The 23,070-nt window shown below is 39.5% G+C and overlaps 1 protein-coding gene across 3 annotated transcripts; it reads left to right on the top strand.

Moving 5' to 3' along the window:
- The first annotated feature begins 7,805 nt into the window (after positions 1-7,805).
- LOC307142525 (hydroperoxide isomerase ALOXE3-like) lies at positions 7,806-21,232 on the top strand. 3 transcript variants are annotated; one of them, XM_079843475.1, is made up of 16 exons: positions 7,806-7,905; positions 7,991-8,019; positions 8,108-8,258; positions 8,870-9,074; positions 10,687-10,768; positions 10,879-11,001; positions 11,921-12,024; positions 12,123-12,292; positions 12,405-12,548; positions 14,397-14,600; positions 14,734-14,820; positions 15,089-15,258; positions 15,534-15,655; positions 19,582-19,682; positions 19,943-20,113; positions 20,724-21,232. In XM_079843475.1, the coding sequence occupies exons 3-16, from the start codon at positions 8,115-8,117 to the stop codon at positions 20,901-20,903; spliced, it is 2,007 nt and encodes a 668-aa protein (XP_079699601.1). In that variant the 5' UTR covers positions 7,806-7,905; positions 7,991-8,019; positions 8,108-8,114; the 3' UTR covers positions 20,904-21,232. The 3 variants fall into 3 exon arrangements, with proteins under 3 accessions (XP_079699601.1, XP_079699600.1, XP_079699602.1); XM_079843474.1 differs by having other exon boundaries at positions 7,806-8,019; XM_079843476.1 differs by lacking the exons at positions 19,582-19,682; positions 19,943-20,113; positions 20,724-21,232 and adding an exon at positions 16,938-18,287 and having other exon boundaries at positions 7,847-8,019.
- Positions 21,233-23,070: the final 1,838 nt, after the last annotated feature.

The raw sequence follows: 23,070 nt of genomic DNA on the forward strand, positions 1-23,070 counted from the left end.
TATATTTTATTCTTGAACCATTATTGGTTAGTTATTTATTTAATTTAATATTGTCTGTTTTGTACATTTACATTTATATATAAGATACTGTTTATCTTAAGTTATTTTATTTGTAGTATATTGGCTTGCACTTTTGCACATATCTATGTTTTTGTTTTGTTTTTTACCAAAAGCAATTAAAGTGGTTAACTTGTTCACAGTTAATGCATTGTAGGCTGGTTTATTTAGCTACATATTCAGTACACCTGACCACATTAAGTATGCCATTTAGTAGTGTAAGACTTTGAATATTAAAGTGCAAATTAACACCTGACCTTGTGGATTTGCTACTGTTACAATTAAACCCTGTATAAGGGTAAAAACATGCCAGGCAGACATTGGAATGTAAGCAACACAACTACAACTAATAAAATTGATAATGGTGTTAGATTTATAGTGTGCAAATAATCAAGCATTGACAATAGCCAATCGTTTTGGTGGCACTTAGGGGCCCCCAAATAAAATTCTGCTTAGGGCCCCATAAAGGCTTGGGCCGGCCCTGGAGATCTGGGTTGGATTTTTCTATAAATATAATATAAAATAGACTTGAGTAGTGTTTATTACTGCAAGACTCGCCGCCAGTGCACGCTGACGAATCACATACCAAAGTTGAGCGTTTACTTTAAAGGGGTAATTCACTGCTGACAAAATGACTTTCAATAAAACTTGGCTACCTTTGTTGTAGAAAGGCACATTTTTGTTGAAGTCGGTGCTATCTGACTAGAGAAAACAGAGAAAAGGGAACTTTTGCCAAATAGGTATATGATAGGGATGCCACATTTCTCAATATAATATTGAACCGTTCGGTACGGCATTCACGGTTCAATACGCGCTTGTGAATTGCGTTTTTTCCGGTTTTGCATTTAATTAATTATTTTTCTACAAATTCTATAATTTGCCTCCATCCCAATACTGAACAACGCGACATACATTCACATAAGACGTTAGTGGTAGAGTTATACTCACGGAACACTATAGTTATTCACAATCACGAAAGTTCATTATTTGCATGCGTTTTAAAACCTTGCCGGTTTAATTCGCGTGCGCGGTTTTAACATGTGCTTTTCAGAACGCGCACACTAAAAGCATGTCAAACACGTGGTTACTGGACTAAGTAGTCGTCTTACTGCGCTAATACTGTCAAATACACACAAGGTTAACATAAACATAGTCGGTTATGTCTAAAGTGAAAGTAAAATCGCAATCGTGTCTGTATATTAGATGCACGCAGGTCTTAAATTGACAACAGGGTGAGCACGCTGTCCTTAAAGGGACAGTTCACCTCTAAAATGGTCATTATTTACTCACTCTAATATTGTTCCAAACCTGTATTCATTTCTCGATGACAGAATTTTCATTTTTGAGTGAAATATCCCTTTAATGTTAATTCAACAACAAAAGACAAAGAGAAAATCACTCACTGCTCTTGACTGAAAAACTAATACAGTAGATAAGAATCAGTGTATATTTTATAGTGAAGTCTATGTGGTGTTTTATTTTTTACATTCATTCATTCAATTTCATACTTAAATGCTGCTCTACAGCTCTGAGCTGCCAGTGTAAATCTTTATATATATTTATTTTATATTATCCAATACACTAGGAATGTGTACAAGGGTTTTTTAAAGTAAAGTTTTAAGTTTAAGTAAGGTTTTTCAATTCTTTTAAGTAAAATAAAGAAAGAGTATTGCAATAAAAAAATAGATTTTTTTCTCTTGCTGTTCCTGTAACTTGTTCTTGTCTTCCGTGTGTGCCTCCACGACGCATGCGCGAGAATATGACGTTGCGCCAGCGTTCGGGAATCCATGAAATGCACACTTTAGTCCGATTTTGAGCACTATGCCGAGACCTAAAGCACGATCAATGTAGAATTCAACAGCTGAGACACGCGCGTCTTCCTCTGCTTGTAAACAAATCGCTTCTGGGTCATGTGTCCGAACGCCGGATCTGCGTCATATTCTCGCGCATGTGTCGTGGAGGCACACACGGAAGAGAAGAACAAGTTGGATAAAGGTGTTATTTTGATTTTTTTTTTGCGCACAAAAACTATTGTCGTCGCATCGTAAAATTATTGTAGAGTCACTGTGGTGAGATGGACTTTGTAACGACGTTTTAAGTGCCTTTTATGGGTCTTGGGAGAGTAAATGTACTGAATGCCAATGGAGGCCTATCTGAAGCCTTTCTCGGGTCTCGAACGACATGAGGGTGAGTAATTAATGACAGAATTTTCATTTTTGGGTGAACTAACCCTTTAACTGCACTCAGTTTGTCTCAACACTGCTTTCAATGCTGGGTCAGAGGCCTCTTCAGCTTTTTCCACCATGAGAAACTTTGGCCAATCCAGCTGAATTTTCTCCAGCCAGTTTCTGCCCAGCAACATAAAAGAAATTGAGAAACTCAATGGACTTTTATGGATTTAAGGTTGGGACCCACTGCCCTAAGGCCAGGGCTGGATTAATATAAGGGCTAGCAAAAACCAACACATTGTTATGGATTATGCTGTTCTAAGGGTACAGGAAACATCTCTTTTCCAAATAAACATACTTCCTATAGTAGCTGAGATTGAGCAGTACTTTGCCAACTGTTTGGCTGTTTTAGAATTCCCCCCAATGCAAAGTCCACAGATCACCAGCCTGTGCACATGACCTAGACTACCAAACACTAGCACAATACGCTGGCATGTGTACCCAAGGTTCTCAATGGTAGATATCAAAGACTGACATTTAAGAGTCTTAGAGCAGTAAGAGTCCTCCAGAAACAGTTCAAATGCACATGGCACTTCATATAGTTTGTTGCCATTCTGAGAGATGTTAACAATATCTGGTATATTACAGTTTTTACAATCACTTTGGCACTAATTTCAGTCACAAAACGGTCATCACTTCTAACACAGGCTGTCCAACGTTCAAAATATTGCATTGTGCATTCATATCTTTACAGAAATCTTGCACTTGCACAATCATTGGTTCAAAAAAACGAATTTATTGTGAAATACCATTGAAATACGGGCACCCACCCACACACAAGCAACCGATGGTTTCGATGTGTCATTGTTGGTACAATCATTAAATATTGTAAAAAATAGGTGATATGTGTTTCATTATGGTACTAAATGTAAACACATCCCTGTAAAAGTACTGCAGACACAGGGGAATCATTGAAGAAAATCTTAAATATATTGATGAAAAGCAATACAATCACAGTATTATTTGAATCAAAGCAAAATAATTAGCTACTAAATGAAAAGCCAGTACTGTAAAACATCAAATGCAAACTTGCTTGCACTGTAAAAAACAAAACATATGAGTAATTACTGTACTGTAGAATCTGAATCTAGAAGGATATTCAGATATCTTAAATACTTCTGGAGTTACAGGCATGCATACTTGAGGCAAAGAAACACAAGAAGTGCTTATTCCCCATGTTTGAACGGTCACTGTTGGCATATAGTGCAACAAATATTTTTAGGGCCCTATCTTGCACCCAGCGCAATTGACTTTGTACACCGACGCATGTGTCATTCCTATTTTGCACCCGCGCAAAGCGCGCTTTTCCCTCCACAGAAGCACGTCGCTAAACTAGTGAATGAACTTGCTCTCCCTGGGCGGTTCAGCGCAAAAAAGGAGGCGTTTTCCGGCGCAAACAATCCCTGGTGCTATTTTGCTGTTCCATTAAACAATTGCGCCACTGACCAGAAAAAACCTAGTCTAAAGTCAGTGGCGCGTTGCGCGTTGTTCATTATGCTATTTTAAGGGCGCATGCTTGACCATAATGTAGGCTATAGCGTGCACAACGCGCATACACTTTGCTCATGTAATCTACACAGATGCAACAGTTATTTTTGCAAATCATAAATTGTTACACTAAAAAAATATTAACATATGAGATGACGGAAATGTGGTGTGCCAAGATGTGAAAAAATAGGCATAAATCTAGCTTACAAATGATTCAGGCTAATTGTAATAATTAAGGATAGGCTAAGACCTGTTTGCCCAATAGTGGCAAGACATATATGTATATAAGGACATCTGACAAATTGGTTTGTCCGTCAAGAACCAGGAAAAAAAATCGACTGAAAAACTGAAAAAACTGAAAGACTGAAAAAAAAAAAAGACTGTGAAATCACCTTTACTATAATGTACAACATTACAACTTCACTTCTCTGTCTTTCACTGCTCTTACAAGCATCAGTCTCCTCGGCTGTGAACCGCTCCTGGCGTGCGCCTGGTAAATACGCCATAATAATAGCAATCCATAATGGAACTTGCGCACCTGCTTTTAAAGGGAATGTTGGATGACGCTCGGATTGGTTTATTCACGTTACGCCCAAACCACACCTATGAATAATGAAGCTACTTCAGACCAACCCATTTTAGATTTGCGCCGGGCGCAAGAGCCATTTATCCCGCCGGGAAAATAGCAACAGCGCCGAGACCCGCCCACAAAGTTACTTGCGCTTCTCGCTTTGACACTTGCGTTTCAGATCGTTAAAATAAGGCCCATAAAGTCAACAGATTTCACTAATAGATCTACCAATCTCTGTGTGGAAAAAAATAATGATGCTGCCATCTTTCTAACGGCATTTTTACACGCCTGTAATTTGGCTCCAGATCTCCGGTGAAATCTGTAATTTTGACCCTCCTCTACAAAACAGTGATTACTCAGTCAATACACATCTGTGACATTTCATATTTGGGCTTTCATCACTATTCATGTTTGTCTTTCCTCATTAAAAAATATGAACAACATCACAAATTTGAGCCGGGAAAGTTTGGTTGATTTGACAAGGAATGACCCAAAAGCAAAATGTGAGAAGAACTAGGGAGTGGAAATAGCAAATTATCTTCTTTAAAGTGACTTTTTCTGCACATCTATATAGTTAAAAATGATAATAAAGTGTTTAAAGTAGTAGGCTACTTGTGATTTATTCCAGTTTTAGAAATATATTTTACTGTCCGATGTCCAAGAATACTAAGTGCATCATAGATTAAGTCTCCTTTTGAAAAATGCCTGCAAATTAAGTTGCCTTTTCATGCTAAAATCTTTTATTTTTTAATTAATGATGATGTGAGTAATAATACTTTTTTGTTTTTGTTTTACTCATTTGGAAAACTGTGAGTCAATTCATTCATTTACATTAACTATTGTTTTTTGGAACAGATAAGGGCCTAACAGACACATTAACTAATGCCAATATGTGGTAGTTTTGTAATCTGACAAACAATATCATATCTTCTGACAGTTTATTCGTATACAAAAAGTTTGTGTATTGTTGTTTTTACACAAAACAAAATAGTTACACTCTGGATTTAGGGCAAAAGAAGCTTATCACTGTTTTATCAACAGGAAGTAAACCATTCTTCTTCAGAAAAAAACGAAGCTAAGCTTGGTATGAAAATGCCTCCCCCCTCAAGTTGCTCAATCCTTACAATATCATTATTTTGCAAGACATGAACAAAGGCTTAGTCAAAGATTAACGTCAGTGTCGAGAAACATTGCATGTATCTATGGTTTATGTTGGACTGTATTTGTCATCTAAGCGAGAATTGGTCTGGAATTTGGCAAATTTCTCTTACTCTAAACACAAGACCAGCAAAATTGAGTATTTGTTTTAGAGTGGCAGACCCCCTTAAGACTTGGACTTGAAGATCAAGGTAACAAAGACACGTCAGATAAGGGCAAAAGAAGGTTATCACTGTTTTATCAACAGGAAGTGAACCATTCTTCTTCAGAAAATGGTATGAAAATGCCTCCCCCCTCAAGTTGCTCAATCCTTCCAATATCATTATTTTGCAAGACATGAACAAAGGCTTAGTCAAAGATTTACTGTCAGTGTCAAGAAACATTGCAGCCAATCATAAACTTAAGTTTGAAGATGTTTCCTTATTTGGACGAGTATATCGGGTGTCATGACAGTAATGGAATAACTTAAATGGCATTAAAATCCGAGAAATTCAAAAAGGTCACTAGTAGTTTACATCCCTGGAAATGAATGTAATTGATGGCAAACAGTTGGCAAATATTGCTGTATTGTCCCGTCATGTTCAGCTGTTTACCTTACCTCGGCTTGCATTCTTCAGTTGTTAAAAAGCACCGCACGGTTTGTGTGGACAGTAAATCCTGCCTTCTACGATTTGATCGGCTAGCTCTGTCAGGGAAACACACACTGTGGACAGACCGGTGAGCAGTGTTGGGGGTAACGCATTACAAGTAACTTGAGTTACGTAATAATATTACTTTTTCCAAGTAACTAGTAAACTAACGCATTACTTTTCAAATTTACAACAAAATATCTGAGTTACTTTTTCAAAAAGGTAACACAAGTTACTTTTTCACATTAATTTGACTGACAGCTTTCCTGCCCCCATGTTGAGAAGAATAAGTGCAGAGGTGTGTGTGTGTGCACATGATGGTTATTGTAGTTCTAGACTAAATGTGAGCATTTATTTATCTCACTTGCACAATAAAGATTCTGTACTCCTCAAAATGAATAAAATCAGTCAAATGCAAAATCAACCTCCAATAATTAAATATTAAATAAAACAACTATTTTTATGCATAATCTACCTTTATATTTAATTTACCAATGTCTTGCTGCTGACCTTTGATGATGAAAATTACTAGATTTTTTGTTTTTATTGGTAAAACTTTTTTCTCCTGCATCATTTTCTTCCATTATCCAGAATGGCAGCACAGCAGAGCTGCGCCCTCTACTGTTCATGCAGGAATTTGCATTTTTACCTCAGCCTGGGGCTTATTATTTCAATTTTGGTATGAAGAGGTCTTTACCGTTGCACAAAAATATAACTTTTTTGATTGAAAAAAACCCCAAAAACAAGCCCAGCCCAGGTGAGAAAAAGTAACGTAACGCATTACTTTTCTTAAAAAGTAACTAAGTAACTCAATTAGTTACTTTTTAAGGGAGTAACACAATATTGTAATGCATTACTTTTCAAAGTAACTTTCCCCAACACTGCCGGTGAGTTCCAAAATAATTCAAAGTCTTTATTAAACACAAAATAAAGAGAGCAACTGAGTGAAATACTTCCACTTGATAAGCCCTGCTTCAACATTGTTAAGTGTCTCGATGATGTAAAATGCTGGATGGCACTTAAATGAAAGCAAAACTGATGCTCTTCGCCCCTTATTTCTACCTACCTCGGGCCACTCTCCAGAAATATTCACCCATACACAAAAGAAACGTGGAATAATTTACCGCTTGCGATCCGCTCTGTCTCCACCTTGAATGCTTTTATATCTTGGCGTTTGACTCTTATGCATTTTTTTTTTAATCCAAAGCGACTTACATTGCCCTTATTACAGGGCCAATCCCCCTGGAGCAACATGGAATAAAGTGCCTTGCTCAAGGACACACTGGTGGTGACCGCTGGGATCAAACCAGCAACCTTCTGCATATCAGTTCCATGGTTTAACCCACTGGACCACCATGTCATCTTATTGTTTGCTTTGTGCTGCACTTGAGGCAGTAGAAATGTGCTTTATAAAGACTAAACTAAACTAAGCTAGGTATGAATATGCCTCCCCCCTCAGAATTTGGGCTTGCATGATGTCTCTGCCAAAGACAAACCAAGTTGCTCAATACTTACAATGTAATGATTTTGCAAGAGGCTTAACTGTCTTAATGTCAAGGTCACTGTCAGTGTTAAGAAACATTGCAGCCAATCATAAACTTAAGTTTGAAGATGTTTCCTGATTTGGATGAATGAAGGTATTTTTTATATATCGGGTGTCATAAGGGTGAATACATTACAAGAAAGTTATAAAATGCTTGGAGTCTTCTACTCTTGGCTCTTCTTGTTCAGGTCATTCTGAAAGGAACAAGGTCCTTGTTTTGGCAAAAACCTGGTAATAAATATATATATACATATATATATTTTGTGGTAATTTCCAGCTGCTTTAGTAACAGCAGTTGTTGCAATTCTTTCATCAGTAACATTGTGACTTCTCTTGCAGTTAGAGGTGAGAATCGCTCTCTCTTTTACTTATTTACTTATACAACTCTCTGGACTTTATTTGATCTTAAAAATCATTGTTTATTATTTCGCAGAACAGCCATGGTGGTCTACACAGTAACGGCGCACACAGGAAAGGGGCTTACGGCGGGCACCACTAGCCTTATCTACATCCAACTGCGTGGTACTGAGGCTGAGAGCGAAGAACAGAATCTAAATCGCATTCAGGGCTTCTGGCAAGGATCGGTAAGTGAACCCAATTCACTTCAAAGTAAAAATTCTGAGGAAAAAAATCAGAATTTTCATGAAAAAAAAAAAAATACTGTGATTATAAAGTCACAAATATGCAAAAGAAAAATTGTGTCAAGGAACCACATCACTTCACATTGCGAGGCTGTAGCCTAGCTCCACCTTCATGGCACCATGTGCAAACATTACTGAGGAGGCACAACAAGTATGGAACATTGAAACGGGTCTGGACTGTAAAATAACCACATTCCTTCACTTTGCACTCAGACTGAACCTACTCCTCAGTCCGCGTCACAAGGGCATCATCCAGAGAGAGCCTCCAGAGTCAACAACTTTGAAGGCAAGCTATGAAAGGAAGGAAGCCTAAAGCCCAATCTATCTATGGACACTATTTAGGATGTTCACGAGAACCGCTATCAATTTAATTTAGGCCTAATAGCCACTTCCTCCCTTACGTGTGGGTATAGGATTCCTGTTTATGGTGGCATGGTGTGATGAGGTACAGCCGAGCAATGTGGTTCCTTCACCCTATTGTCCCAAGTTTTTTCTTGCAAATATTCATATTCAAATATGAAGGTTTTTTGAAGGTTGTACTTATGTCTGTGCAGGAGCGAACATTTAAGATAAACTGTAAGGCGTCCCTGGGAGAGCTCGTATCTGTCAAGCTCTACTCCAAGCCGTTCATGGGTCTTCTTTACAACCAGTGGTTCTGCGATAAGATCTCGGTCAACACGCCAGAAGGGGACAAGATTTTGTTTCCGTGCTACTGCTGGCTTGACTGTAACGAGAGGCTTGTTTTAAGACCTGCTAAAGGTAGGTACTCCCATAGCAAAATTTCACATTTAGCAGTGTACTTGTTCATTGGTGATGTCTTGCAAATGTATTGCACTGCGCGCACACACATCATATGTCATTTATTTTGATCTTAACACAGTGAAAGTATTACAGCTCCAAACATTAATGTAAGCTTTCTGCAGGTTAAAAAATAAAGCACCTTGGTTTGCTGACCAATTATAAGTTACTGACCCTACAAATGTAAATTGAGTGACTTCTTCAAAACCCGGGCCTCTAAAACTGTTCAATTGTTAAGATGTGTTGATTTATTTAATCTGTAAAATTGCTTGAGACTGTTAAGTCAAGATGAGAATCAGAAAAGGGGAAATTCAAGCTGTTCCTCCGTTGTTTGATTTTTCTAAGCACTTTATTTGAACATACATCATTTTCACATTTTATTTATCTTCTCTGAAATGCAGCCCTTTTATTTATTTAATGAGAAAACGCTAAACATATCTACAGTCGTACATATGTTCAGTTCTATGTTATGTGACAATAAATATTGTACTGAATTAATTCGATTTGACAGTCGGGTAGTGAATACATGCAGATGTTGATACAACTAATAGGCCACTTAAATATATATCAATAACTAGTTAGACATTATGATATTCCAGACCTTTGCTTCAAGACATTTTCTCTAACTGGACCTCTTTAAGTTTTAGTTGAATACCCCTGCTCTAGTGGTTATGGGTAGACATGACATTGACATATTCATAAATCATTTTAAATGCATATAAGATCAATTAGTTGCCAGTGGAATATGGAGGACTGGCAGTTTAATGTATTGTTTTATAAGTTTTATTAAACTACATTTAAAAACACAAATTAAATAAACAACTTTAAAATTGTCTATTAATTTGTCCATTTAAACGTGATTAATTATATAGATTTTTATGTTTGAATTATTACATTGACAAATTGATACTTCATTTTATTTTTAAGTGGCACTCCCGTTCCTCCATAGTGGAAACCCAGTCCAATTAGTGGCTGATACATTAGCAACTTGGAGGTGAAACAAGTGTTCATATTTAGAGAATACTAATTCAATAATGGTCATGGTTTTACTATTTTCATTTATGGGGGTGATGTCTGGGGTGTTTGGGATATCACACAGAGAGTTATTGCCTATATATTTTAATGAACCAGTCCATTTGTACAGCACAGCGTTTATAATACATTTTTATTGTTACTTCTTGCATACTTTTAATTCTTTACGGCAGGTCCACCAGCCGAGCATGCCTAGTTATGTAAACACACACACTTTTTTATATTGCAGAACATTTGTCTTCATATGATGGAGAGATAGTGTCCAAAGTGTCAGATGCTCAAATAAAAAATAAAATAAAGTATATCATTGTTGAGATGTTCATTGGGTGATGCTTGCTGATGTACTCTATATGTAGTTGTCATTCAAATGTTTTTTCAAATGTGATAAAAAAAAAAGTCATTGTCCAGTCAGCATCCTATGATCAAGTAATGACATACAAAATACAGCCTACATTTTTTCTTCAAAAATTCTGTTGGCTGCGAACATAAACAAATTTATATTTTAATTATTTTTGGATAAATTTTGCCATTTGCATTTCAGCTTCACTTGTGTTCCAGGACACCAACCTCATAGCCCAAAGACACAGGACGAGGCAGCGAGAAGAGCAACAAAAGTTATTTAGGTTTGTGGACAGCAGGCCAATACAAGTCGGGTGTGACAGCGAAGTGTCTGCTTTATATTAAAATAAATTCAGTGAAATTAAATTCCTTCCGGTGAATATTTTACTCCCAGGTGGCGCGTGCATGCTCAAGGCATCCCTCAAGTTATCGATTACGACACTGCCCTCGCTCTGCCAGCTGAAGTCCGATTCTCTTTCACAAAGGAAACCGAGTTTTACTCCAGTGCTGGAAAGCAGTAAGTGACCCTCCTGTAGGGTTCATCTCTTTGTTACAGATTGTTCATGGTTTGCTGGACCCAATATTGGGTTTTTAGAACAACACAATCATAAGAATTTAGGGAAACAACTGAACAGAAGTCGAATCTATTATAATTTCAGTTGCGAACAGTATGGACAGTAGACCTATTCATAGTTAATCTTTGCAATAATGGCTACCTCTTCCAGATCGCAATTATCGGTATTAGCAGCAGGTTCCCATCAGTGTAGTTTTACTCAGAATAAATACATAAAATATATCACTGTTGCAACTGTGTGAGTGTTGGTGTAGTTTCACACACTGCATGCCATCTGTTTTTCCACCATGTTTGCTTTTCTCATCTATGATTTACACATTTCTGTTGCATCCGGGTTCCACGGACCCAAGCACCACAGGAGAGGCAATGTCAGTCCATTACTTTGGAGTATGCTTTATTCAAAAATGAATCAGGAAAATGAGTATTTGTCATGTATACTCGGATAAAATTGGGCTACCCAATGTTATGGTAACTCCAGAGACGCATTTAGAGAGAGTTCATAAGTAGTGGGCCATTTCACCATTATTTGGACAATTGTATCCATGTTTTCTGTTTGTAGGTTAGCCTAAATATGTGTTTTTTAGTTATAGATTGCACTGGTGGAAATGCTGAATATTCATAGCTAGATTTAATTTTAGTTAAAAATTAACTGTGGTGATCTGCAAACATGATATACAGTGTATTTTGCATGGAAGGGGATGGCATTCGCAAAATAGCTCTAGAATAGTCTTATCGAAACAGTAATAATATGATTATAACCAATAAATAATATTCTCACAACTAAAGATAGGATGGATCATAGGTTGTATATCAAGGTTAGTTCAACTATTAATGTTTGCGCTGTGTACCTGTGTGTGTGTAGGTTAGCTGCTCTGAAGCTAACTGGATTAGCTGACTGCAGAAGATCGTGGGAAAGCATCAGCCAACTGGAAGTAATCCTTTGTGAAAACAGAAACAAAACCATTGGTATGCATCTTAAAGGAATGAACTGTTCAAAATGACTGTATTGCACATAAAGTACTGTCTGTACTGTAGCATATGCTCTGACATAGCATGTTTTGCAGATTACGTTCAGGAGCACTGGGATGAGGATGAGTTCTTTGGCTACCAGTATCTGAATGGCCTCAATCCCATGATGATCCAGCATTGCTCAAAGCTGCCCGAGAATTTCCCCGTCACAGACGACATGGTCAAAGACTCCTTAAGCGGGAGCAGCTTGGAGCAGGAGATGAAGGTACGATACTTGCTACTGGCAATGATTTGAAATGACTGGGTCTGGTTTGCCTTTGTTTTGTCTAATTTCCTGTGTTTCTTCATTATTTGGTGTGATCTACCCCCATGGGCAGAAAGGGAACATCTTCCTGTCTGACTATAAGATGTTGGATGGGCTGGTGGGAAATGAAGTCAGTGGCAGGCAGCAGTATCTCACGGCTCCCCTGGTCCTGCTGTACTGCAACCCTCATGGCATGATGATGCCCATCGCCATTCAGGTGAGTATCTTGCCTCTGAAGTGCAGAAATCCATGTGTTATGAATATAACCTCGGTTCTCTGAGGGAGAATGCAAGACATCACCCTGTATGGGATATCACCTTGAGCATATCCAAGCTGATGCCAATTCTAATCCTGCTATGCAGTTGAAGAGTGCTGATGCTCTCGGCCACAACTTAAACAAAGAACTTAAGGCCACAAAACAGACAACACAGTCAATGCAATCTCCTTAAATCAGTGACTACTGTGAATAAAGCAGTCAAAGGAAGACTACAGGACAGCAAGGAAAGACTGGTTTGCAGCGGAGAAGGAGTGGGCGGTTGGTAACCCAACCACTAGTCTCACAAAGTGAGACCCTCATTATCTACCACGAAGACTACAAAGAGAAGACAACCCGCAGGTCCTCCGAGAGGTGGGGTGAAAGATTGGACCAACCGGCCGGACTTCATGGAAACATCTGGAATGAACTCTGCTGACGAGAGAAGCTTGCAGGTATGTGGGTGTGGATGGAAGAATGTGACCATGTTCAGAGGGCTAGGGGATCCACCAGGGAAGAAGGAAATGTGGAGAGAAAGGGCAGCAGGAGACTTGCACTGCTACGGCAGGTTAGACAAGAGGGACCAAAGCCCAGGTTGAAGACCACAGCGCCAGCGGACCCATTGCTGGAAGAAGCCCCCACCTATCTTGAAAGACCAGAGCCAAGAAGCACGGAGAAGCAGGCACCAACCAGGAGAAGCAAGATCAAGTGGCCAAGGGCCAATGAGGCTTCACGTCTCCGTTTGCAGCTCCTCCCTGCCTGCACGTGGCTACTCTCGCCGATCGGTTGCATCCAGCCACAGCCGATGTTGAACACACCTAACCACATGGCCAGCAATGATAAATACAAGCCATGTGCTCACACAAAGACACTGTTAGACACTAAGGGGTGCTATTACGCATCTTCTGAATGAGTACAGAATCTCCTGATCAAAACACAAGTGAGGAAGATGAAAAGTAAGTAAGCAGATGCATATGTAAAATAATGTGATCGTAAGCATTAAACATCATATAAATCGAAACTATCTAATTTTACTGAATGAAATGTCGCCACAGGACGAGCTATAGGACTGCAAGCATTAGGGGTGTTGATGGACTCCATCTACTCCATCTGTGTTTGATGATCGTTCTGAATCTGATCTGGATGTAGTCTTTGACAAAAACGTTATTTTCTCAGCTTTTTGCAACAAAATGTTTCTTTTTTTTATGAAACTTACCCATATGTCTGCACTGCAGACTCCTCTTGAAGATTTTCAAATCCATGCTTGAAGACGGCTCGACCAGGGACCCAGGTCTTCTGGAGATGATGGCACTTAAAAGTCTTCAAAGCAAAGCAGGAATGCTTAACTGAGCGCAATGAAAATACTTCCAACAGCTCAGCTGTAGAAGGGAAAGAGGAGGAAACTGTAGTGTGCACCGGCTAGCGGGATTAGAATTAGCTTCAGCTGGGAAATGCTCAAGAAGCGATATCCCATACAGGGTGACGTCGAAGTGCTTCTACCTGCGGGACCTAGGCGCCAAATGGCAGGGGGAGGGGGCATTATTAAATTAAATACAGATGAAAGAATCTTGAAAGAGGAGGTAAATGATCAAATTAATCAAAAGAAACAAAGGAAAGATTATATGTAATGTACAACATGAGTAGGCAAAATTGTCTGAATGATTAAACATTAAATAAACCTTTTTTTTAATATGTCATTGTCTTCATAGACTAATTATGACAGATGCCTTAGAAATCCTTCGTCATTTTCTTGAAAGAGCCCAGATTCCCTCAGAAACTGTTTGTACCATTTTCACACATTAATCTGCACAGTTAAAGCAAAAGCCCAGCAAAGAGAATCCCATCTTCCTCCCATCGGATTCAAATGCTGACTGGAAACTGGCCAAGATCTTTGTCCGAAACGCAGAGTTTGGGGTTCACGAGGTCGACTTTCACCTGCTGAGAACTCACCTGCTGGCAGAAGTGTTCACCATGGCAACGTTGCGCCATCTTCCCTCTCCACACCCTCTCTACAAGGTATTGAATCTGTCGCACATTAGTTGGTTTGACATGTGTGAACAGTGAGGGCTCCTATGTGTGTTACTTCTATACTATTTGACGGTAGGGGAATTTTTCAGTTGTATACTGCAACTTACTTTTCCTTCTGTAGCTCCTCTTTCCCCATATCCGATACACGCTCCAGATCAACATCATGGCCCGGGGTCTGCTGATATCCAAGGATGGGGCAATTACCAAGGTATGCATATGGCATGGTTGAATTTAGCAAATTTCTCCTCACGATCCTGTCTACCTGCAGACATATCTTGTAAGATTGGGAAACAAATGCATATGGCCCTTTAATGTCTTCTGTGATGACTAACAATCTACTCTTTTCCTAAATTTATTATTTTTCATTTATCTTTTGGGGAAATTATTATTGGATTTGTGGTGCCAGAACCTTGTTTATAGCCTTTGACCTAACATTATATCATGTGTCTTCTCTCCATTAATGACCATACTTTTAGTATGCAGGAGTAGGTGGAGAGTCATTGGATAATTTGCTGAAGCGTGCCACTGCCTCCCTGACCTACAGCTCCCTCTGTCTTCCCGATAACATCTCTGAGAGAGGTCTGGAGAATGTTCCCCACTACTACTACAGAGATGATGGGATGAAACTGTGGAAAATCATCAACAAGTATGACTACTAGTGGAGTTTAGTCTAGTGATTTATTGATACCTCCAGTTTTTAGGGGCTGAACTAATACATCCTGGTGCACTTTCTGATTCATATTTCAACAAGTATGGTGTCAATTATACAGGTTCATGGGTTTAATAGTCAGTAAGGACATGCTGTACATGTCGCTTTGAATAAATTCCTGCTAAAGAAATAAATGCAGAACAAATCTACAAAAACAGTAAAGCTGTAAATATGTAAACCTGGAAAACATCTGACTGTGAGATTGCTTACAGGTTTGTTGCAGCTTTCTTGTCACACTACTATCAACATGATGCCCACATCCAGAAGGACACAGAGCTACAGCGTTGGATCAGTGAGATATTCACCAATGGCTTCCTGGGAAGAGATGGCTCAGGTCTGTTATCAGTCCGTTATCGGTGCTGTTGATGCAGCAAGTGTGATTTCTGGTGGAATAAAAAGTGTCCAGACCAATGAGTTTTGAGGAATTGTTGCTATATCAGAACAATTCATCCAAAAAAGGTTTCCTTTCTTTTTTTGTGTTCAGCCCAGTATTTGCACAGCATAGGGTATACACTGATCAGGCATAACATTATGAACAATGACAGGTGAAGTGAATAACACTGATGATCTCTTCATCACCTGTTAGTGGGTGGGATATATTAGGCAGCAAGTGAACCTTTTGTCCTCAAAGTTGATGTGTTAGAAGCAGGAAAAATGGGCAAGTGTAAGGATTTGAGCGAGTTTGACAAGGGTCAAATTGTGATGGCTAGGCGACTGGGACAGAGCATCTCCAAAACTGCAGCTCTTGTGGGGTGTTCCCGGTCTGCAGTGGTCAGTCTCTATCAAAAGTGTTCCAAGGAAGGACCAGTGGTGAACCGGCCACAGGGTCATGGGCGGCCAAGGCTCATTGATGCACGTGGGGAGTGAAGGCTGGCCCGTGTGGTCCGATCAAACAGACGAGCTACTGGAGCTCAAACTGCTCAAGAAGTTAATGCTGGTTCTGATAGAAAGGTGTCAGAATACACAGAGCATCTCAGTTTGTTGCGTATGGGGCGGCACAGCCGCTGGCCAGTCAGGGTGCCCATGCTGACCCCTGTCCACCGCCGAAAGCACCAACAGTGGCAAGTGAGCATCAGAACTGGACCACGGAGCAGGGGTCTAGTGGAGTCCATGCCTCGATGGGTCAGGGTTGTTTTGGCATCAAAAGGGGGACCAACACGTTATTAGGTCACAATGTTATGCCTGATCGGTGTACATATTTGCTTTGAGGCACAACATCTTTTGTAAAACCCACTGTATTTCACTGTTTCATGAAAAATAATTGAACCAGGTCAATAGTCAAACATAGTTTATAGTTTAGGGCTCCACTCTCCATGTAAGTGTGTGTGCGTGTGTGATTTCAGTGCATGTGTCTGTGTGCATACATCATGAATGAATGAGCCAGGAGAAGAACCATGGGTAAGGTAGCATTGCTGTGTGTGTGTGTGTGTGTGTGTGTGTGTGTGTGTGTGTGTGTGTGTGTGTGTGTGTGTGTGTGTGTGTGTGTGTGTGTGTGTGTGTGTGTGTGTGTGTGTGTGTGTGTGTGTGAGAATGCTGTTTGTAGACTACAGCTCAGCATTCAACACCATTGTGCCCTCCATACTTGACATTAAACTCCGGGCTCTCGGCTTAAACAGCTTGTTATGCAGCTGGATCCTGGACTTCCTGTCAAACAGACGCCAGGTGGTCAGAATGGGCAGTAACATCTCCTCACCACTGACTCTCAACACTGGAGCCCCTCAGGGCTGTGTTCTCAGCCCACTCCTGTACTCTTTGTACACACATGACTGTGTGGCAACCCACAGCTCCAACACCATCATCAAGTTTGCTGACGATACGACGGTGGTAGGTCTCATCACTGACAATGATGAAACGGCCTACAGAGAGGAGGTGCACACTCTGACACGATGGTGTCAGGAGCACAACCTCTCCCTCAACGTCAGCAAGACCAAGGAGCTGGTGGTCGACTTCAGGAGGAATGAGAGAGAACACCGCCCCATCACCATCGATGGAGCACCGGTGGAGAGAGTCAGCAGCTTCAAGTTCCTCGGTGTCCACATCACAGAGGAACTCTCATGGTCCGTCCACTCCGAGGCCGTTGTGAAGAAGGCTCATCAGCGCCTTTTCTTCCTGCGACGGCTGAGGAGGTTTGGAATGAGCCGCCACATCCTCACACGGTTCTACACCTGCACCATAGAGAGCCTGCTGACTGGCTGCATCACCACCTGGTACGGCAACAGTACCGCCCGCAGCCGCAAAGCCCTGCAAAGGGTAGTGCGCACGGCCAGCTGCATCATCGGAGGTGAGCTTCCCTCCCTCCAGGACATTTATGTCAGGCGGTGTGTGAAGAGAGCTCAGAGGATCATCAGAGACTCTAGCCACCCGAACCATGGGCTGCTCTCACTGATGCCATCAGGCAGACGGTACCGCAGCATCAGATCACGCACCAGCCGACTCCAGAACAGCTTCTTCCCACAAACAATCAGACTCCTTAACTCTTGACCCATCAGGATCATAACACACACTGGACAGAATATCACTCAGCACAACCCACTGTAGATAAACACACATTATATACACATTTATTTATCATACAGCATCTATTGCACTTTGGATTTCAATTTTTCAATCTGTGAATAATATTTTATACTGTACATTGTATATTATTATTACTATTATAGCGTAATGTATATTGTTTAGTGTATGTTTAGTGTATATTGTTTAAAGTATATGTATATTGTAAGTATGTGTATATTGTTTAAAGCTGTGAGAACTACACTCACATTGTGTAAATTATTTATTGTTTATTGTAGAGTTTACTGTGCTGTGAGTAATTGTGGGCGCATCAGTGTAATCTGATGCTGCTTTAAATGTTGTACATGTCATGTCATGACTACCATGTTGCTCGGAACTGCACCTAAGAATTTCACCTACTGTTGCACTTGTGCATATGTAGAGTGACAAATAAAGTGATTTGATTTGATTTGATTTGATTTGATTTTGATTTTGTGTGTGTGTGTGGACTGGTAATCAGAGGTGGACAAAGTACACAACTCTATTACTTGAGTAAAAGTAAAAGTACTACTGGTCAAATATTACTCCGTTACAAGTGAAAGTTCTAAAAACAGATTTTTACTTAAGTAAAAGTACAGAAGTATTTTTTTTTAAAAGTACTTAAGTATCAAAAGTACATTTCCTTTTGTATGTCAATGCATTATTTTATTACTGTTGCATTGTTGTATAAATGCACGCTATGCCATGGTGGTTTAAGCCAATCAGTGATGCTCCATCCGACATGCAAGCATACGACCACCTTAAACTAATTTCAATACTTATATAAAAGTAACAACGCTCTTTACAAAGCTGCTGTCACTTTAAGGCAGAATGCATGGACCCTATACTCTGATACTGCATCCGATATTCTCCCAACTGTTTACTCTTCTCTTTCTCCCAGACATTTACATTTTTTTACATTTTATGAGACATGCGTCAAGTATATGCCAACTAAACTAATCTTTAATCTTTTGAGAAAACTGAAACACACTTTTAGTATGGCCATGGTGCTCACACTGTGCCAAGGAACCGTCTTTTTCCATTTTGCTATAAACTGATCAGTGTTCAAAAAATTGTTAGGAAACTTCACATGACCCTAGATAAATAAATAAAAACCTTTTAAAGAAGAAAAAATCATCCGCTTTCAAAGCTGCTACAGAAACGACTTTCGACTTTGTGGACTTTGATAGAAATGTAGTGGAGTAAAAAGTATGATATTTGTCTTTCAAATGTAGTGAAGTTAAAGTAAAAGTATCCCTAAAAAATAATACTCCAGTAAAGTACAGATACTCAAAAAGTGTACTTAAGTACAGTACTCAAGTAAATGTACTTAGTTACTGTCCACCTCTGCTGGTAATCATCACGTTATGGGGACAAAATGTCCCCACAAAGATAGCAATATCCGAAATCCTCATCCTTGTGGGGACATTTTTAGGTCCCCATGAGGAAAACATCTTATAAATCAGACTAAGTGATGTTTTTTGAAAATGTAAAATTGCAGAATGTCTCCTGTGAGGGTTAGGTTTAGGGGCAGGGGCAGTGTAGGGGGATAGAATATACGGTATGTACGGTATAAAAACCATTACGCCTATGGAAAGTCCTCATAAAACATGAAAACCAAACATGTGTGTGTGTGTGTGTGTGTGTGTGTGTGTGTGTGTATTTGTTTGCATGTGTGTGTTCCTCACTGAGTTCCTCACAGAAACGGCTTTTCATTCTTCTTCCCAGGGATACCATCATCTTTTCAGACCTTGAAAGATCTTATCAAGTTTGTTACCATGGTGATCTTCACTGCATCAGGCCAACATGCCGCTGTTAACAATGGACAGGTCAGATAATACTAGTCAATTCACTTCTAATCCTTAGATTGGCTGTTGAGCTCAAATATCAACAACCTTTCACGAGTTTTAACTGTTGTCTGTTATTAACATGACCTCAATATGCTTTAACCCCCTAGAGCGAGTAGGATATGACAAGAAAAACCTGTCCATGTCCACTTCCCATGGCTTCAGTGATGTTAATTATGTGCTCTTATTATTCTGAATATTTAGCTTATATGTCACAGTTTTCACTAATTATTTTCCCCCAGTTTGACTTTGGCGGCTGGATGCCTAACTACCCCACTGCCCTCAGAAAGCCCCCTCCCAAGGAGAAAGGCCAAACCACTGAGGACACGATCCTGGAGACCCTACCGGATGTGAGTACGACGGTGAATGGGATGGCAGTCCTGAGACTGCTGAGCAAGGACTCTGCAGACCATGTGAGTTTGTACATCACCAGGGCACATGTGAAAAGACTGCAATTCACTTTTGCTGTGGACAAACTGAATGACATTCTTGTTCATCATATTACTCTGGATGACAATGGCTTACTTAAGGCCCTTTCACACCAGACACAAAAAAGCGAATAGTTTGTGTCAAAACAATTCAAAACCGAAAGTTTCAGAGTTAAAAAAAAATACATTGAAACGGAATAAAATAAACATTGTTTTTCCGTTACAGCAAATTCATGTTCGGTGTGGAAGCACTCATTACACAAACAGCTGATCAAAAAATAAAACCATCGCGTGAATTATTTGCGCGTCAAAATCGCGTCCAGTGTGAAAGGACCTTAACACTACTTTTATTCCTCTGGTTTGCATTACCTGACTGTTACATTACAAAGGACGTTTAGCAAACTAATATGTATTAAAAGCAACACCCCATATCACGTGCCAAACTTTCCTCTCCCATCTGAGTTTTTTTTAATTGCCCTCTCACGCTAATTTGCCCTGTTTAGTAAATCTGGCCCGTAGTGTGTTAAACATGATTATAAACATGAGTATTATCAAAGTGTTATTTACGATTACAATCTTCATGCCCTGTCCGTAGTACCCTCTGGGATGTTTCCCAGAAAAGCTGTATGATGAAGAGGTCCCTTTCAAGCTCGTTGAAGATTTCCAGAAGGACCTGAGAGAGTTGTCAGATCTCATCGAGGAGCGGAACAAGAAGTTGGAGCTTCCCTACACCTACCTGAACCCCAAAAATGTGGACAACAGTGTGGCCATTTAAACGGATACAATAGTCCTTCTTAATACGTCTGTCTTTCTATTAATAGCTTTGTCAATAAAAATAAGACCAAAGCAAAAATAACTCAAAGTGAGATCATGGATTTTGGCTTTCAGGAAAAATTAAATAAATACTGTGAAAGGCACGGCCTAAGATATGTGATGCATTTTTTTTTAACTTGTGGGTTCTGAGATATAAAATCTTACAACTGTGGTGCCCTCTAGTGTCATAAAACAGTACAACCCTGCAATAGTAAACGTGATACAACTTAAACAGTCCCATCTTTATTGCTTGTGTCTGTGTTACAGTGCAAAATACAGTATGATGCAATTAACCTTTGTTGTTTGTTTATTCCAAAAACAACGGTGTGTGTCAGATAAATCCCAGATAAATAAATAAATCCCAGATAAAGTCAGATAAATCCCAGCACATAGAGACTCTTTCATCTAGATATTATCACATAGAGACTGTGTCTGTTCCCCGAATTAACAAATACAAAAAACCACAAACAAAATGTCCAACAAATAAACAACAGATATAATACAGATGAACAAATGATAAAGCTTGGGTTGCTAATTGTGAAATTGTTGATGCTCGTATGGCAGCGTGTGAGAGGAATTACGAGACAAGCCGACCTCGTTAAGAGCACCTCCCGACCTCACGATCATTTTTAAACTTTGCTGTCGGCTTGAATTCGTGCCATGTGTGCGGTTCAATGAGCCGATGTTTCGATCGATCTGAAGTTGACCAATCAGGTGCAGAAGAAGAAAGCGACGATGGCAGCGCCACAACGAATTTGGACACTTGAAAAAGAGGATAAACTCGCTGAACTCTGGCAGGAACAGCTGTCTTTCATATCTTACTTTAAAAAAAATCTGGTCACCCTAAATAAATGGAGAAGGCATAGTTAGACAGAATAATTGAACGTTGCTGTTTTTTTCTGGTATTGTTTATACAGCACAAGATGTCCAAACGAGAATGTCCACACTAAGGGCCCAGTTTGGGAAACTAATAAAGGAAAAACCAAGTGGTAGTGGCTTTAAACAGCCAACAGCCAGGCAAAAATGGATTTTGCAACACCTGCAGTTCGCCTCAGCAGGAGGAAGGTTTAATTTTCTTTCATCCAAGGCAGCTCTCAAATCAGACTGTGCGAATAAACCTGCATCTGAAACTCTGCCTTGCACTCCCACATTTGTGTAAATAAATCTGTAGTGGCCATCCTCAGGATGGAGAACCTGGACTTATAGTTGTAGAATGTGCTGCCACTGTTGGCTGGGGGCTGAATAAAGATATGCTTTCCGTCTATTGCACCAAAGCAATGAGGGTATTGCCACTTCATTTCAAATTCTTCTGCAATTTTCCTCCACTGTTCTTCAGAAGTTGGTGTTTGTAAACATGACATTATCAGATTTACAACAAACAGCTAGTTTGATATACAGGTGCTGGTCATATAATTAGAATATCATCAAAAAGTTGATTTATTTAACTAATTCCATTCAAAAAGTGAAACTTGTACATTATACTCATTTATTACACACAGGCTGATATATTTCGAATGTTTATTTCTTTTAATTTTGATGATTATAACTGACAACTAAGGAAAATCCCAAATTCAGTATCTCAGAAAATTAGAATATTGTGAAAAGGTTCAATATTGAAGACACCTGGTGCCACACTCTAATCAGCTAATTAACTCAAAACACCTGCAAAAGCCTTTAAATCAGTGGTCACCAACCTTTTCAAGCCAAAGATCCCTGACCTCAGCCTTGATGAAAGGCAAGAGCTACCTATAGATTTTTCATGGGCGATTCAGAGTTTTTTTCTTTATTTAAGCACATTTATTTGTTGTTTATTTGCTCTATAACAGGCCAAACTGACCTTAAAAAAAATTGACATTTGCCAAACAAAGATACACATATGTAGCATGAGCAGTTGTTTTTTATTTAAATTATTGCATAATTTGAAGACTTAGAGTAAATACAGAATGCTCTGACTTTAGCTTTGTGAAATTGTAACATAAGACACACCTGCCCAAAACAAAAATAGATGGACTGAATAAAAATGCTAATTCACTCTCTGACAGTAGGAGGTGCTTATGGAAAACAAGCATTTATTTGGGTACCGCAGTAAAATGCCATAGAAACTATTCTGAAGACAGTCAGTTTTGTTC

Source organism: Gobio gobio (assembly GCF_949357685.1).
Source record: "Gobio gobio genome assembly, chromosome: 1".
In the NCBI taxonomy this organism is placed as follows: Eukaryota; Metazoa; Chordata; class Actinopteri; order Cypriniformes; family Gobionidae; genus Gobio; species Gobio gobio.

Bases quoted from the DNA above. Each gene is read 5' to 3' on its own strand.
- LOC307142525 (XM_079843474.1), top strand. From the start codon at position 8,115: ATGGTGGTCTACACAGTAACGGCGCACACAGGAAAGGGGCTTACGGCG. The intron at 12,025-12,122 runs GTATGCATCTTA...CATGTTTTGCAG, and splicing joins AAACAGAAACAAAACCATTG to ATTACGTTCAGGAGCACTGG. The intron at 14,601-14,733 runs GTATTGAATCTG...TTCCTTCTGTAG, and splicing joins CTCCACACCCTCTCTACAAG to CTCCTCTTTCCCCATATCCG.